Source organism: Abrus precatorius, unplaced genomic scaffold (genome assembly GCF_003935025.1).
Source record: "Abrus precatorius isolate BTA unplaced genomic scaffold, Abrus_2018 Scaffold5, whole genome shotgun sequence".
NCBI lineage: Eukaryota > Viridiplantae > Streptophyta > Magnoliopsida > Fabales > Fabaceae > Abrus > Abrus precatorius.
In genome coordinates this window covers 16,567,765-16,583,144 of record NW_020874395.1, presented here as the reverse complement: position 1 = coordinate 16,583,144, position 15,380 = coordinate 16,567,765, and the positions used below count along the sequence as shown (strand labels likewise).

Here is a 15,380-nt window from a genome sequence, read left to right as displayed (position 1 = left end):
TCATGTTTGTTAATAATATTTTTTTATTCTTAAATTTTAATTAATATTTCAATGACACTTATTAGCATTCTTTGGTTAATCAGAATTAATGCCTAATGATTGTATGAGTGAGAGCTTAAAATCAAATATTTTATTGGGTTGAAGTTCTTCATATTGGTAATTGGTTTTATTTAATTTTTGTAAAAAAATAAATTCTAAGTTTTTAAGTTTTGCCTCCATTAATTATGTAAAACTTGTGTCTCATGCACCTACTCCTTAACCCATTTCTTTTTCCTGTTTGAAGAGAAACAAATATTACTAAAATTTTTTTAAAAAAAAGAGATGTTTTGTTCATCATTCTCACTAAAAGATAAAATTGTAAATTTTGTGTTTGAAAAATTTTCAAGCCAAACAAAATCAAAATTAGAAAAAAAAAAGCTCTGATATAGAATTACATTTTTTTTGGTTACTTGAACTGCAAGGATCAATCTCCATTGTTTTTATTTAAAATTAGATTTTTTAAAAAAGTTTTAATATACTATGATCAAATAAATGTTGATTTTTTTTTCTATTTTGTTTTCACTACATTTGCAAATTAATAATATATTTAAGTTATTATTCATCTAGCTCATGGGGTATGTTAATAGATTGTCTGAGAAGTGAAGTTTTTGAGAAGAGAAATTTCGTATTTAAAATAAATATATTTAAAATTATTTAAAAATATATACAATTTGATAAATTGATGTAATTTGATATATTAATGATGCATTTATTATTATAAATATATATAGTTATGTTAATTTAAAATTAAAAAATATATCTTCTCCTTCCCTTTTATATTTTTTTCCCAAACACACTTTAAAAGAAAATCATAAATAGTTAAAGTAATTTGCTAAAATTTTTGTTAGAATGAGTTGAAATGAGGACGCCTCAATGTATATAGACGTAATATAAATTCTAAAATAAGGGCTTTTTAAAATTAATTAAAATAATATATTAAACTCATTATAATTTTATTTTGAACAAGGGTCATTAAAATATATTTAGATTTAAAAGGAATTATAAACTAGACGAGAGACCTATTTTTCAGAAGATGAAAGCCGTATTTTTTAAATGATAAAAAAAAATGTTTTAAAAGAGTCATAATAACATATTAATATAAGGTGTCTATTGTTTTTTAAGAAAATAATGCTTATGCTTAATTATTTTCCTATTAATTACTTAGTAACTTATTTTTAATTATTCATAAGATTTAAATAAAATTGAAGGGCTTGTACAAGGGAAGTGGGAAGGTCCAAATCCTATGGGAGTCTGGCCACCCTTGGTTGAAAGTATTATTAACTTATAAATAGAAAAATCATCTCTGTGACTTTAATTCATTTAATAATTCATAAATAAATAGTATAACAAAATTACCTGTGACTTTCATACAAGTCCACATTTTTCTTCTTAAAAAATATTAATTAACCAGTCACACAAAATCGTAGATTGGTCAAATATCGTACTTATTACCATTCAGCAGCCTTCTTATACTATAGACTATGGTTGAATGGACGATTATGAATTGATATTATACATTTATTTGAATTGGAATTTGCATGTGATAACATCTACAACTTATAATATAAGCACTAAAAAGAGGGTGTGCCGTGCAGTGCACACAAGCTACATTTGACGACCATACACGTTTTCTAATTTCTTGAATTCAAAAAGTTCCAAAGGTAGAGGCTGCTTCCAAAATTGGAACCTGAAAATGAAAATCAGGTTGTTTCCCCCTCCCCAATTAATCGCACGCCATGCCCAATAATTATTTATAGACAATTTGTGTTGAAGTAGAATAAATTAATCTATCATTGAACATAGTTAAGGGGCGTGAAAGTTAATCTTAACCATAGATTATTTATTAAAACGTGTTAAAAATTAACTTTTTGACTATAAATCAGAACACTATAGCCTTTGCCAGGGTGACGTATGCTCCATAATTTTTGGACTTTCTAAGTGATAATATATTCAAACTAATGAAGCTGATTTCCGCATAGAGCAGATTTGATTCGAAGTTTACAAGCTACAACACAACGAGTAACTAATATCTTGATCATTTAAGGCCGAGTTTTCCACAGCCACATTATTGACAAATAAGGCCAAAAAAGATGCTCATATATACTGCTTATAAGCTATAACGCATAATAAAAGGATAAAGGAATGGTGATGATAACTAGCAAGCTGCGGGGTAAATGCAGCTGATTTCTTTGTTAACTGAAGAGTCATCCTGAATAATGTCCATCCTGTAATTGTTTTAATGGTTCTTCTCCTTTCTTCTCTTCATTGACACCCTTGACATCTAAAAAGCTGGGTTGATTTGTGGAAGATAAAAGCCTGGCCCACATTCTATCAGTTATCACTACATGGTTCTGTCTCTCAGTGATTCTCTGCAAAGCATTACAATGCAACAAAACATTGGTGAGTTAACCAAAAGACTACCTCTTGCATCCTAAAGTTACTTTCTCAAACTGCTTTCAATGTCCTAAACGTTATAACTTGATAAGGTATTTAAAACTGAAAACATCTAAATCCATCAAAAGTTATATCAAGCCCAATGAAACTCACATAAAAGGGTATGTAAGTTTGTCTTCCATTGACAAGTCCACTTGTATAGCCAGTGTAACCTGCCATTGCTCCGTGAACAGCACTTTGAGCAAGAAGTGTGCAGTACACGTTGTCAGAAGCATTGCTTGGAATAGCTCGGATCATATAGGTTGGATCTGTAAAACAGTAAAGAGAAGGCAATACTCTTTAAGCCATTACTCCTTTCAATGTGCTTGTGTACAGGTACAAATGCTTTTAATCTTTACGAACCTATGTATTTGAGAGTTATGGCCATCGTCTTCTGTTCAGCAAAATGATCCTGGAAGGTCAAAGTGCTCAAAGTAAGAGGCAGAAAACATCCTCATAAACATTTTGCAGTCGTGAAAAAATTAAGAAAGAATAAAATAGAGCATGTTTTGTATGGTTTAGTTTTGATTACTGAAATCATATTCTGCTACAAGTTCTAGAAAATTTAAACATGCAAACTAATGATGGCAGTGATAGTAGGTGATGCTAGACAGGTCAGCTAATGATCAGAGCATAAATAAGCAGGGCTGTAAGGAAGTAAACAAATTCAGATCACCTTCAACAAAGAAATTAAGAGGATAATGCTGTCCATGAACACACTGAAGAGCACAAGGCATCTAAAGCAAATAAAACGAATAACAATCCAACCTTAATCTTTTGGGATATCCATAGCCCAACATCTTGAAGAAGCTTGTTTCCAGAAGCATCCTGTTTACTCATGGATTGCACGCTCTCAGAAACAAGTTCCTGTCCTGCTCCTTCAGCAATCACAATAACCATGTGCCCATTTTCTTTGAGTCTTTTCTCTATATATTCAAAAAGTCCACCAGGACCTTCAAGGAAAAAGGGTGACTCTGGAATTAAGCAACAGTCCACATCCCGACTCGCAAGAGTAGCATACATTGCAATAAATCCTGCACCATGCATCCAAAATAAAGCATATATGAAGTCAGGTTTGCTAACATAGTCAACAAAAGAACTTATGAACATCATATTTAGCTTCTTTTTTTTTGTTCCTTTTAAAATGTTACAATGAGAAGACAACAGCTATATGTTAATTGAATTGAAGTCAGTTGCCTCCCTTATGGCCTTGTTATTTTAGAGATTGTTAGATGGACAGAATGATTGACATTCTATTGAAACTGCAAATGGTTTGAGGATAGCCTGTGTTATACTCCCAGATTAAGCTTCCAGGAATCATGATTTATGTGTCAAAAGGTATTTTTGCACCCCAATACTTTGTCAGGTCTAATAAGAAACAAGATATGAGCTTCTTCATTATCCTTAGGCTACTGAAGGTAACTAAAGAATGAACCATTTAACTGATGAATGGAGGCATCTTAAGCACTTGGGAAACTTACCACTGTAGCGACCCATCAGCTTGACAACGCCTATACCATTCTCAACACTTTCAGCTTCAACATGTGCTGCATTTATAGCTCGCTGAGCCTCCTCAACAGCAGTGTCAAATCCAAATGACTTATCAATAACCTATTAAGCAACAAAGAGACAGCAGAAGAAATTTACCAATTAATGATGCTAATGGATATAAATCATGAGTTGGAAGCATCAATTTGCAAGAAATTTTTTTTACCGGGATATCATTATCAATTGTTTTGGGGATTCCAACAACTGAAATTTTGAGACCACGCCGTCTTACTTCCTGTATGGATAATCAGGTTGAAAGTTGAATCATTAACAAATTGCGTAATGCAATTAGTTTCACAGATTTAAATACCAACAACCTTGGTGAAAAGTTCATTTATTTTCCTAAACCCACAAATCTAATAGACTCATTTAAATTATAGATACCTCAAAAATGGCAGATGCACCCCTCTGAGTTCCATCTCCTCCAATTATATAAACCTGAAATTCAGAGAGATGTTAATCTCAAGTATACACTCTAAATATATACTTCAAAATAGAAAGAAATGCAGACCTGATTGATTCCTCGATCTTGAATACTGTCAACTATCTTTTTGGTGTCATGTCCACCTCTTGATGTACCAAGAACAGTTCCTCCACGCTTATGTATATCATTCACACTTTTAGGAGTTAAAGTGATCCAATTCCGAGCATAGAAACCCCGGTATCCTCCCTTCACGTCACAACATTATCATTAGTTGATGAGACTAATAAAAAACTATGATTGCAATCGATGGCTTTTGTAGATTTACTCTCTAACTGATAAGGGAGAACTAAGGATTGTGAAAATTTGCAGTGTTGCTAATCAATGCCTTTGGGGCTGACGTTAAGGAAATATCTTATACCTTAGGAGCATTAGTTAGATTTTTTCATTAACTTTTAGCTGCACCAAATAAGGAAACAGTTGTAGGGTTACTAGAAAGCAATAATAAGGCATTGATCTCTTTCAGATAAGAGTAAGTTAGCACATTAATAACTTTAGGCGTTATAGCTTGTACTAAAAAAATGGGCCTAACTCACTGAGTCACTCTTAAAAATTAACTCAAAAGAGGACTGAGCTTTATAAGAAATATTCTGACTTTATCCTTGACGGATGTAGGATATTTTGAAATGCCAGTGATACTTGTCAAAAAACAAGCACAAAATTTGCAAGTAAATGCCATGAACAAAACATCCACGTACATTGATTCCCAGAACTTTCTTCACGCCATACATATGGTGTAAGCCACACACCAATTCCCTAATCACAGTGTTGAGGCCAGGACACAGACCCCCACATGTGACAATGGCAGCCTGAACTTCATCCGATTCAAAATAAACCTGAAAATCCAATTTTCGAAGGCCATAAACAAAAAATACCAAATATATCAATTAATGCAGAAATAGATCTACACCCATAGAAAAATACCTTCTGACGGGGTCCAGCACGCCGAAAATGTACTCCTCTTGCACCATCTTTGTGAACAACAACCTGTCAGTAGTCAGAACAAGATGTAAATAAACGACATGAAAATTAATGAACTTAAAAAGTGATTCATTTATAATATAACCAAAGAAAAATTACATTTAAAAAAGTTACTAAGTACCAACCTTTTGAGGTACGCTATCATCAACATGAACAAAATACTGCCTGGCAAGTGACAAGTAAAATTCAATTCACCGATCAACCACAAAAAGTGCAGGAAATTAAAACACGAATAAGAAGTAAACACTTACTTAACCACTGAGTAAGCAGGGTTGTCTTGCAAAGGATTGGGGTATGTCTGCAGCAACACCAATATATAAAATCATACTTTGTATTTGATTGTACCCGAAAATAAAAAGATACATTAATATCCACCATCCATAAAAAGCTGCATAACATCATTTTTTTCACTAAAAACGAAATTCCTAATACTAAGCTACACAATTACACCCCAAAAAATAAATTGTGGACCCAATTCATCGTTTCCGATCTGTAAGCTGAAAAATCATTAAAACACCAAAATCCCCCCAAAAAGGGATTTTTTTTTTTAATAATTTGTCGGTGCTAAAAAAAAAAAGAAAAGAAAAGAATAAAAGGGTCGTTGGTTTTTATAAATACTAAACATTCGACTCATTCGAGGTAAAGAAAAAGCAACGGACGATCAGTGAAGAAAAAAGGAACACATGATCAGTGATCGATCAAGTAGAGAATAAGCAGCTTTTGACGGTGGCGTAAGAGAAAAGCAGAGTAGGGAGAGATTATGAAAACGATGACGTACTTGAAGGTCCGGAAAGTAATCAGTCAAATGTGGAACATCCTCGAGGATATAACCGGCGGTGCCGGTGACAACCTTAGGGTCGGAGTTCACAGATGAAGCCATGGCAACCGGTGATGGTGACCTGAAAGATTTAGGATCAAAGAAACCGTTGTTTGTGATGGAGTGGTGATTGTGATTGGAAAAAGAAGCGGTAGAATCCATTAAAATTCAAAGGAAGGTTATGATCACAGTCATGGTAATAAACGGAGTTGAAGAAGAGAGGGTGATATATATAGTAAACGGAGTTGACCGAAGAAAACACGGAGAAGAAACAGAGGGTGCTACCCACCAAACGGGAATTGAATTTTTTTTTTATAAAGAATGGTTCGAGAAAGGAAGAATAGAAACTGGTGGCAGAAGATTGTAAATGGGTTTTGAAGAAAGGTCTACGCTTTCGTCCACAGCTTTATGAGGGTCTGCGTGGAACACAGTGATGGCTTGTTCTAGAATAAACTTTGGAGATTCCGGATTCGTAGTGTCTTTTACATTCTAAATTGGTAAATTCTAACTCCTGTCTCTTGCAAATAACAGGACTTGTCTCTCCCTTGATGCCTCTTTCTATGCTAATTTATTAACAATTTTTAATTTAGAGATCATTAAAATGCAGAGCAAATTATCTTCATGTTTTTTTTTTTAACAAATGTTTGAGTTAATCTTCAAGATTTATGGATTATGTTTCGTTAATCTCTAACTTTGTCCGAAAATTATTTTAATCATTTCAGTGTTAAAAAAACTATCATTTTATAGAATTAAGAATTAATTAAAAATTAAAGTCTAGAAATTTTGAATATATGTAATGTAGGACTCACTTAAGATGTTTTTGTGGTATATTAGTCCATATTAATGCTCACTTTTTTAAAATAGTAAATTATGAATCTTATGAAAAAAAAAAAACTGCCTACTTATCATTTTATGTCTGTTTTAGTGTTATTAATTATAGTCTCTGTATTTATAAATTTGTTATCATAATTCTAAACAACCATTCAATTTAAGAAGGTCCAGAATTCAAACGCAACTTTTTAAGCCTCCATTAACTTAATACATAGCTGGGTTGGACATGAGATTCAAAATTTATTTAACAATTAATGCCTAAAAACCCCACTTCATCTCAAAGAATTACAATTAAAAAGTCACGCTTCTCGCCCCAAAGGGTATAAAATCTTCTGAACTTATCAAAGTAGTAAATAATTACACATATATATACAATTCATTAATGTATAATACTTTTTTTCTTATCAAAAATTATAAACTACCATAAAATGCAATACATTAAATATCACAATTTTTAAGAAAAATGCTTATTAACTTTTTAAAAATATATCATTAAACAAACATTAATATATATAATGTTTAAGTTAATGATTTATTGTTTGAATAACTTTATCTTTAACTTGTATTTTTTTCATTTCTGTAATAAATTAGACATCAGTTTTGATGTTTGTCACTTGAACGATACATATAATGACAAATTGAAGAATCATATTATTTATAAAATGTTTTGTATAACATTAGTTTTTATAACACTTATTTTATTACATATTTTTTTTGTTTACATATAAAAATTGCACAAGATAATCTATAACTGACATTTCTCAAAATTTAAATAGTTTTCTGAACTTTCAGCCGATTTGGACGTTGATTTCAGAGGTTATTATCATAATTATTATAATATTTTTTTACTCGTCATTGTTGCATGATAAACATCCTGGAAAGGCAAACTTAATTTAATTAATACACATTATTAGATGGATGATGTCTACCCTAAGGAGTATATTCAATAATGTTATAAAAAGTCTTACCAAACAATAAAGTAATATTATAACAATTAAAAAGTAAGACCTTTGTTACGCATGCTACATGTCACTTTTAAAACAGTTGTTCCTTTCCAATACAATTAACTTCTTTCATGATAATTTTTTAAAAACTTCTTATCATGCACTTGTGAATTACAATAGAAAATTTGTATTAATGTTTTAACATGAATGAGATAAAGCTTTGTTATTGTTATTGAATAATATTAAATATAAAAGTTTGTGTAGCCAGGAAACTGATAAAATGGATGAGATATTTATGGAGAATAAAGAAGATGCAACGCAAGAAAATGATCTTCTGGTTCTCCAATGTATACCACAAAAAAAGAAAAAGTATATGAAGGTTTTGGTTGAAAATACCACACCATTGTCCTTTGCATTTATATATACTTATAATAAACACAAACGAATTGAAGAAAAATACAAGAATTGAAGTTGTTGTCATTCGATCATAAAGAACATTGGATTTTGTGTGTCTTCTTTTTGTGTCAAATTACAATTGGATCCTACACTTCAGACTTTAGAGCACATTGCACTTTCTGTCCACTTTTGTCCGTATCGCTCTGAATTGCAATAACTAACAAAAATGACATTACATTTTAAGATACTTGTAACTGTTTTTACACATTTATGGCTAAGATGTTTTCATTTTTCTCAGAAAGTAGATGTCGTTTGCGATGCAAACTGAACACCATAATAAATAATCATATAATGAGTTTTTCTTTTACTTAGCAAATCCATAAATAATGTCCACTGCAAAAATTGTATATGTATCTTAGTTTATATAAATTACCATATATTTATGTTATTTCCAAGCGTTTTTCCTGAACAATAAAGGCATGATACTGCAATATGATGGAAAATACTATATTCCCGCATGCAAAGTCGTATTCTACATCGACAGCACACAGGCATTGAATCACATGAACTTGATGATTGTATAAAATTTTAGACATATTTTCATACACAGCTAAAAAGAAAACCCCGTGAAGGGTGATAACATTCGTCAGAACCAGGTTCGTCTTCACGGATGTTGACAAAAAAGGTATGTGGACCAATATAAATATATGATCTCTTATAGTAGTATTTACTATCAAAGATGGTCCAAATCATTGTCAAAAACAAAAGACATGGTCCAAGTCCAACAATAGAATACAAATTAATGAGTGGTGCATAGCTATTCTAACATGCCTTATGCCACCGCCAAGGTAAGGTTTACCATTCATCATCCATTTTTTTCTTTCTAGGAGTACATTATTAAATCAATCCCATTACCCCATCATTATGTAAACATATGAAGTTGAGAAGAATAAATATATTTCAGGACTCAATTCATACAAGAACGTATCTCGAGAATCAAGATTAATGTAATTTCGAGAATCTAAAATAAAAACAGCACTTTTCATAAAGTTACATGCAATCATCTATCGATTTATGGTGCCCCTTTAAACCTTATTCGATCGTTGTTGTTCTAAATAAAATGGCCACAAATTAGTGTTGAGTCATCTAAAGAATTGAAGAGGGAAAAAAATAATAATTAAGAGACAAGATCCGGTCTATGTGCTTGAAAAATCAATGGTCTTGTCCAATAGGAAGAAGTGAGCATCCTCGTATATTAATATTACCTTCACACCTTGAATTTTCTTCTCATCTATTTTGGTTGTTCAAGGATGGTGGTTTAACTATTCTTTTTTTGTAAATGTTATTTAATTTGATTTTGAAATAATATAGTGAGTAAAAACATTTTTTCCATGATCAAATTTCATGCCCAAAAGAAGAGAACCTGGCTTAAGCATTCCCATAAAATGTGCAATTTCTCAGAAGCTGCAAGTGCTTATGCCTCATGAATAAAATAAAATGTACATGGAATGTTAAAATACAATTCTAGAATATTTCATAATGCTTAAATTTAGGAAAAATAAGATTTTGAAATTTTTTTCTTAAAGATTAATTAAAATATAATTATTTCGTCTAAAAATTAAAATACACAATGTGTGCCACCATCATCACCAAACATTTCACTAATTTAAGTATTCCGTTGGTGGATCTTATCGATCAATTAAAAAAGAAAGAATCAAATTACTTTCTAACACATGCTTCAATATTTTTTTATACAATTAAATCTATATGATAAATATATTTAAATCATCACACCGTACTACCCAACATGATCTTACATTCTGGTATGGAAAAATTGTTCCCTTGATGGTGTGCCTCGTGATTATTGTTCCTCTTCTCTCACTCGTCATAAATCCTCCAAAATCAACTTTCAGTTTCATGCAGCTTCACGTTTATGGAGAGAAGCTCATGAACCACACAATGACGAATTCCATGGCCTTCTGGAATATGCTGCTAACTAATATTACACATAAGAATATTAAATAATAGCTTCTGAAACTGAAACCTGATGTCTTTTGGATGCACTTCCTTTTCCTTCTATTAAAACTTGGTAAAAATGTGCTTTAGAATGCAGTCTTAGTTGAATCCTTAAACTATGTTTGGATTGTTACACAGTTTTGTATCACTACATAATCCACTATATTTTGTTACACAGTTTTGTTACATCTAAGAGTCCAAGTATAAATTCACAATTCTTTTGATGCTTATGACTTAATAGATATATATTTGTTTGTTCCACTCACTTATATCTATATTTGTCTTGCAATTGCACCATCTTTCTGCGACTATGCATTTTATGCTACCCCCAATGTTTGGTACTCTTTCTTAACTTGTTACCTTAATATTCTTGCTTCTATAATGTGCAGTACACACAAGTTCATCCAGTTTCAACATTCAATAACATTTGCAATAACACTGGCATATTTGGTACTCAAGTCCTAACAAGAAGCCCCTCTGAATCGTTTATATTAAGAAATCATATTTTGTAACTGCATGGGAATTGGGAAATCTTAGGCCGGTCATTATTTGTAGCTTAATTAAACCTCGAAGCAGACCAGAACATAACTTCCAGAGGATGCAATCAAGCAGATCTGGAACTCTTATGTTACCAAAATTATTACCTTCATTGAGTTTATGTACATATTATAATTTGAACGCAGGTCCAATTTAAGAGTGTGGGAGAGGGTGCGCTCAAGTTTAAGTGATTTATTAATCTGAAGAGTCTTGGCGATTTAGACTTCTAGCATTTTAGCTTATATGCCTTTTAACTTGATAACCAAACAAGGTTGAGACTTTATTATCTAACAATGCATATGGTATCAACTATCAAAGACCAACCTTCCATAAGCTTAAATTATTGAGTAAAAATGTATTATGGGTTTTGCATATGCTTGGAAAATGCATTAGCTCACCCTACCTAACTTGTGTCGAAATTCTTTTGTTTTGAAGAACTGGGGTGGCAAGTATTGAACTCCTAACCCTTTGATATGATATTGTACAACAAATACCAACGCTCCGAAAGGTTAGATATTAGGTGAAGGTTTATAGGTACTTTTTATATCTAACAAATGGATGATGATCTGCCTTTCTCTAGACAATGGCACAATCTATATTACTATTCATCATTTTCGTGATTTTATCTTCTGTCACTTGATTCACAGTTTCTGCCTTGGTGTTCTGATTTTGTATTTAAAGCTTGATATAGAAACTAAAGAGCTTCGTGCAGTGGCTGCTTCTGTACAAGGTATGTTGGTATATATGCTTTACTTTCACTTGACAAGCATTTTGCTTTTATGATTATCACATTTTGATGGGTAGCGTTCCACTTTTTATTTTGATTTCTGTTCACAGTTGAGCTGGTACTGCTGAATCCTCACAAACGGGTTACAAAATCTGGAATCTTTGATAGTGTAAGTTCAACTCTTTATCATCGAGGTTTTGACACACACGGTGATAACTATGTACAAAGCATGACATTTATTTATTTTTTATCATCGAGGTTATTAATAATCAATTCATTAGTCTTTGACTCTTTAGTACACTTGGTCTTTTCATGTTCTGTATAAACAACTTTCTTGCTTGTTTACTGATTTTCTTTTTCTTTTCCTCTTTGCCATTTCCTTTTCTTTGACGTAGAAAGGTAGTATCTATTGTGTAGCAAATCAGCTGTGCAATGTGAATCTAAGGACACGTTAACCATATTTGACAAATATCTTAGGATGTGTATATTGCCACACTCATATGTTTATTACCATTCCCTTTTAAGCAACTTTTGTTTAAAATACCCTTTTTTTTCTCTCTTATAACTATATCAATAATAAGGATATTTTACATAATTTTTTTAAATGGGTGTGACAATAGACATGTAACGATAGACATTCTCTATATCTTATTGTCACTATAAAAAGAATTAACCATGAAGATTGTTAGCACTTAGCAGGGATAATGTTTGACTAAGGCAGGGATTGGGCTTTAGAAGCAGAAGTTTGGGTTGATTTAATTCAATAAATGAGTTGTTCTAGACTTGTGGCACAAGTGATACTTCATTGTCATAATTGTGCTTGTTTTCCACAAAAGAAGAGTCAATTAGCTCTGACTTAGGATATTGTGGCCAACCCCTAATCTTGGAAAATAAAATTGCTACTTCTTATGTTACAGAGGATCATATTTCCTTGCCCTGCAAAAATTCTGGCTGTTTCTTGTTTTCTCCCCAGTGGTATATGTTCTGCAGTGTTATACGCTCCAAGCTATGACTCAGTGAGCCACAAGCTATATCTATACATCCTATCTGGAGGCTCTACATGTACATGCAATCAAGTGGTGCAAAATTAAATAAAAAATCATAAATATTCATGTAGTTAAGAAATTATTGGTTATGCTCAAGCAGCAGAATCTGACTATTTTTGGGTACATAATTCATGAGTTTCTCATCCATGTTTTGATGTTGCGCTGAACTCACAACTTCTGGATCGAATCCTTGTATCTGAGAGCAAATGGTAATCTATCGATCGGTAACATCGTATTTTAGCATACATGTTACTTCATTAAATATCGAAGATTACGACTGTTAATAATTTAGTTAAGGAAATTGTAAAAAAAATAAATCATTTTTTTATTAAAAAAGTATGACAATGCACTCATCTTTTAGATTTTAAATGTATTTTAACATAATTTTTAATAAAAAATATTTATTTATTCATATTAATCAGTGTTTTAGCAAGAGCCTGTAGTTAAAACAAATAATCATATTGTACATTAAAGTATGCTTTGAAGTTTGAACTATGAGTTTGATTTCATATTTATCTATCTATAATGATGTAAGGAAGTTTAAAATTCCAGCCATATAAACTAATTAATATCCAATGTTTCCCATATTTCATACCCGCTTTTGTATTTAATTTACCAATGTTCTTCCATTTTGCACGCAAGATAGTTCTCACCCGAATGTTCAAATTCTTAATTAGAAAATCTATACGTTATTGCCTATCAGACTCGTATTTTTGGAATGTCTTGAACTAACTGAGTACTTACTCTCATGTTGGTGGACTTGTGATCACTAAAATTCTCACCCACCAAAGAATTTAACCTCACAAGCAATATTCCCATACAGGCCCAAGCCAAAGAAAAGTGGGTCAAATTTAAGTATGGGCCACCCTCTGAGAAGTAATTCTTACCCATCCATTGTCAACGTATGCACTAACCAAAAATAAAGCAAATAAGTTAAGGGTGGATAGCCCCTATTTCCGTGGCCTAAGGTCCTAGCTTAGCTGGAACCAAAACTTTGTTTTAGTATCCCCCAAAGATGGGAAAAGTGTATGGTGTGGTCTATGGTGTGGGATGGCAATTGAAAATCAGATGAATATGTCCCCCAGTTGATATAACCTGTTGTCTTGCAATTCAATGTTTTTCTTATTCTTAATTACCTCCTAATTAATTACTTTGTACTTATTTAATGAGAGCCCTCATGATGCTAAATTTGTCTCCCATATTATATTAATTATTGATGTTAATCACTATTGGTCTCGAGAATAATTGCAATTTTATAATTAGTTATGTATAGCATAAAATATCCCGGTTGTAGCTAGAATGCCAAAATTTCAAAGTATTCATGTCTAAATCTTCCTTTGCACTCTAGAATATACATAAACACCGTATCAGGAATTGTACTAATGTAGTCCCTTAAGAAATATTCTCAAAGATGAATTGTGCAGGAAAAACAAAAGAGTGTTTTGGAATATTTTTGTGTATAAAAATTTAATCCTTCTTTTTATACTATAATTATCCTTACTATAAGAGATGATATTCCTCGGAACTGTGTCACCAACCGTTTTGTAGGTGCACAAATATTATTAAACAGTGGAATTTTTATGGTTCATGCAAAGCAAATAAAGGTTGTGAGAAGATGAAACTGTGTTAGGATGTGGGCTTCGTGGGTTGGTTCGTCCAAGGTCAACTTAAATGAATAATCAAAGCAATTTGATTCTCTCATTTTCTTTTTCGCACCTTAAAAATCTTATTGGTCAGAGTGAGAAATGTGAAATGATGTTATACAAGTTGAATTTTTCTGGGGTCCTCGAGTTGGTCCAAATTTCTCTTAGATATACCCTTAATATAGGATATATTCCTTAGGTGTGTCCATGATATTTAGGCAAAAATTCTATTTCCCCTTCTCATTCTCAGCTCCATGAAATAAAAGCAAAGCTTGCAATTTGCAAAGAGAAAGAAAAACAGGAAAAAGGAAAAGACACCAGACAAAGGGGCAATCATGGCCATCTATCTATACTGCAAACATCATTAGGGACCCTCCATCATTTTTCTCTTGACTGCTCCAAAGAATGTTGTTATAAACGTGAAACCTAACCATCATCTGATTAAGATACTTTATGGGGGCATAAGATTTCCATGCTGGACCCACATAGTGGTGTGGGTCTACTTCTTACTTCTTATATATGTGAACTACATAATTTGTGTCCAAGTGATCAATACTTTATATAAGCTAAGAATAGAAATAACACAAGGTCGAAGTAGATGACAAAATAAAAAGAGAGAAAATAATAGCACCATCCCAACAGTTACATTATTTTTTTCCCTACACTGGTAAATTATTAGCAAAAGAAAGGGAAAATAATAGTTGTATCCCAAGAATTATAACTGTCCATTATTTTTATTACCTGCAGCTGTAAACAATTTGGTGCTTCTAGTCCAAGTTACAGAATTTCTTTTTTTAAGAATATGATTTAACATAAATTCTAGTAATTAGAAGAGGTGGTGGTCCATCAAGTACACTGCTTTGTCTTGCTTATCAAGCAATCTACTAATACTCCCCACTCATCTTTCACTCTCTCTCTCTCTCTCTCTCTCTTCCCTTGTG

General features: G+C 32.0%; 1 protein-coding gene across 2 annotated transcripts; it reads right to left on the bottom strand.

The window, feature by feature from the left end:
- Window positions 1-1,952: 1,952 nt before the first annotated feature.
- LOC113868145 (ATP-dependent 6-phosphofructokinase 3-like) lies at window positions 1,953-6,842 on the bottom strand. Of its 2 annotated transcripts, none has more exons than XM_027503710.1 (13): window positions 6,261-6,842; window positions 5,734-5,780; window positions 5,608-5,647; window positions 5,426-5,488; window positions 5,200-5,337; window positions 4,532-4,690; window positions 4,405-4,458; window positions 4,187-4,255; window positions 3,954-4,083; window positions 3,241-3,506; window positions 2,836-2,884; window positions 2,587-2,741; window positions 1,953-2,408 (listed from the first exon to the last, which is right to left on the bottom strand). In XM_027503710.1, the coding sequence occupies exons 1-13, from the start codon at window positions 6,459-6,461 to the stop codon at window positions 2,244-2,246; spliced, it is 1,536 nt and encodes a 511-aa protein (XP_027359511.1). In that variant the 5' UTR covers window positions 6,462-6,842; the 3' UTR covers window positions 1,953-2,243. The 2 variants fall into 2 exon arrangements, with proteins under 2 accessions (XP_027359511.1, XP_027359512.1); XM_027503711.1 differs by having other exon boundaries at window positions 1,969-2,408; window positions 2,836-2,863; window positions 6,261-6,807.
- Window positions 6,843-15,380: the final 8,538 nt, after the last annotated feature.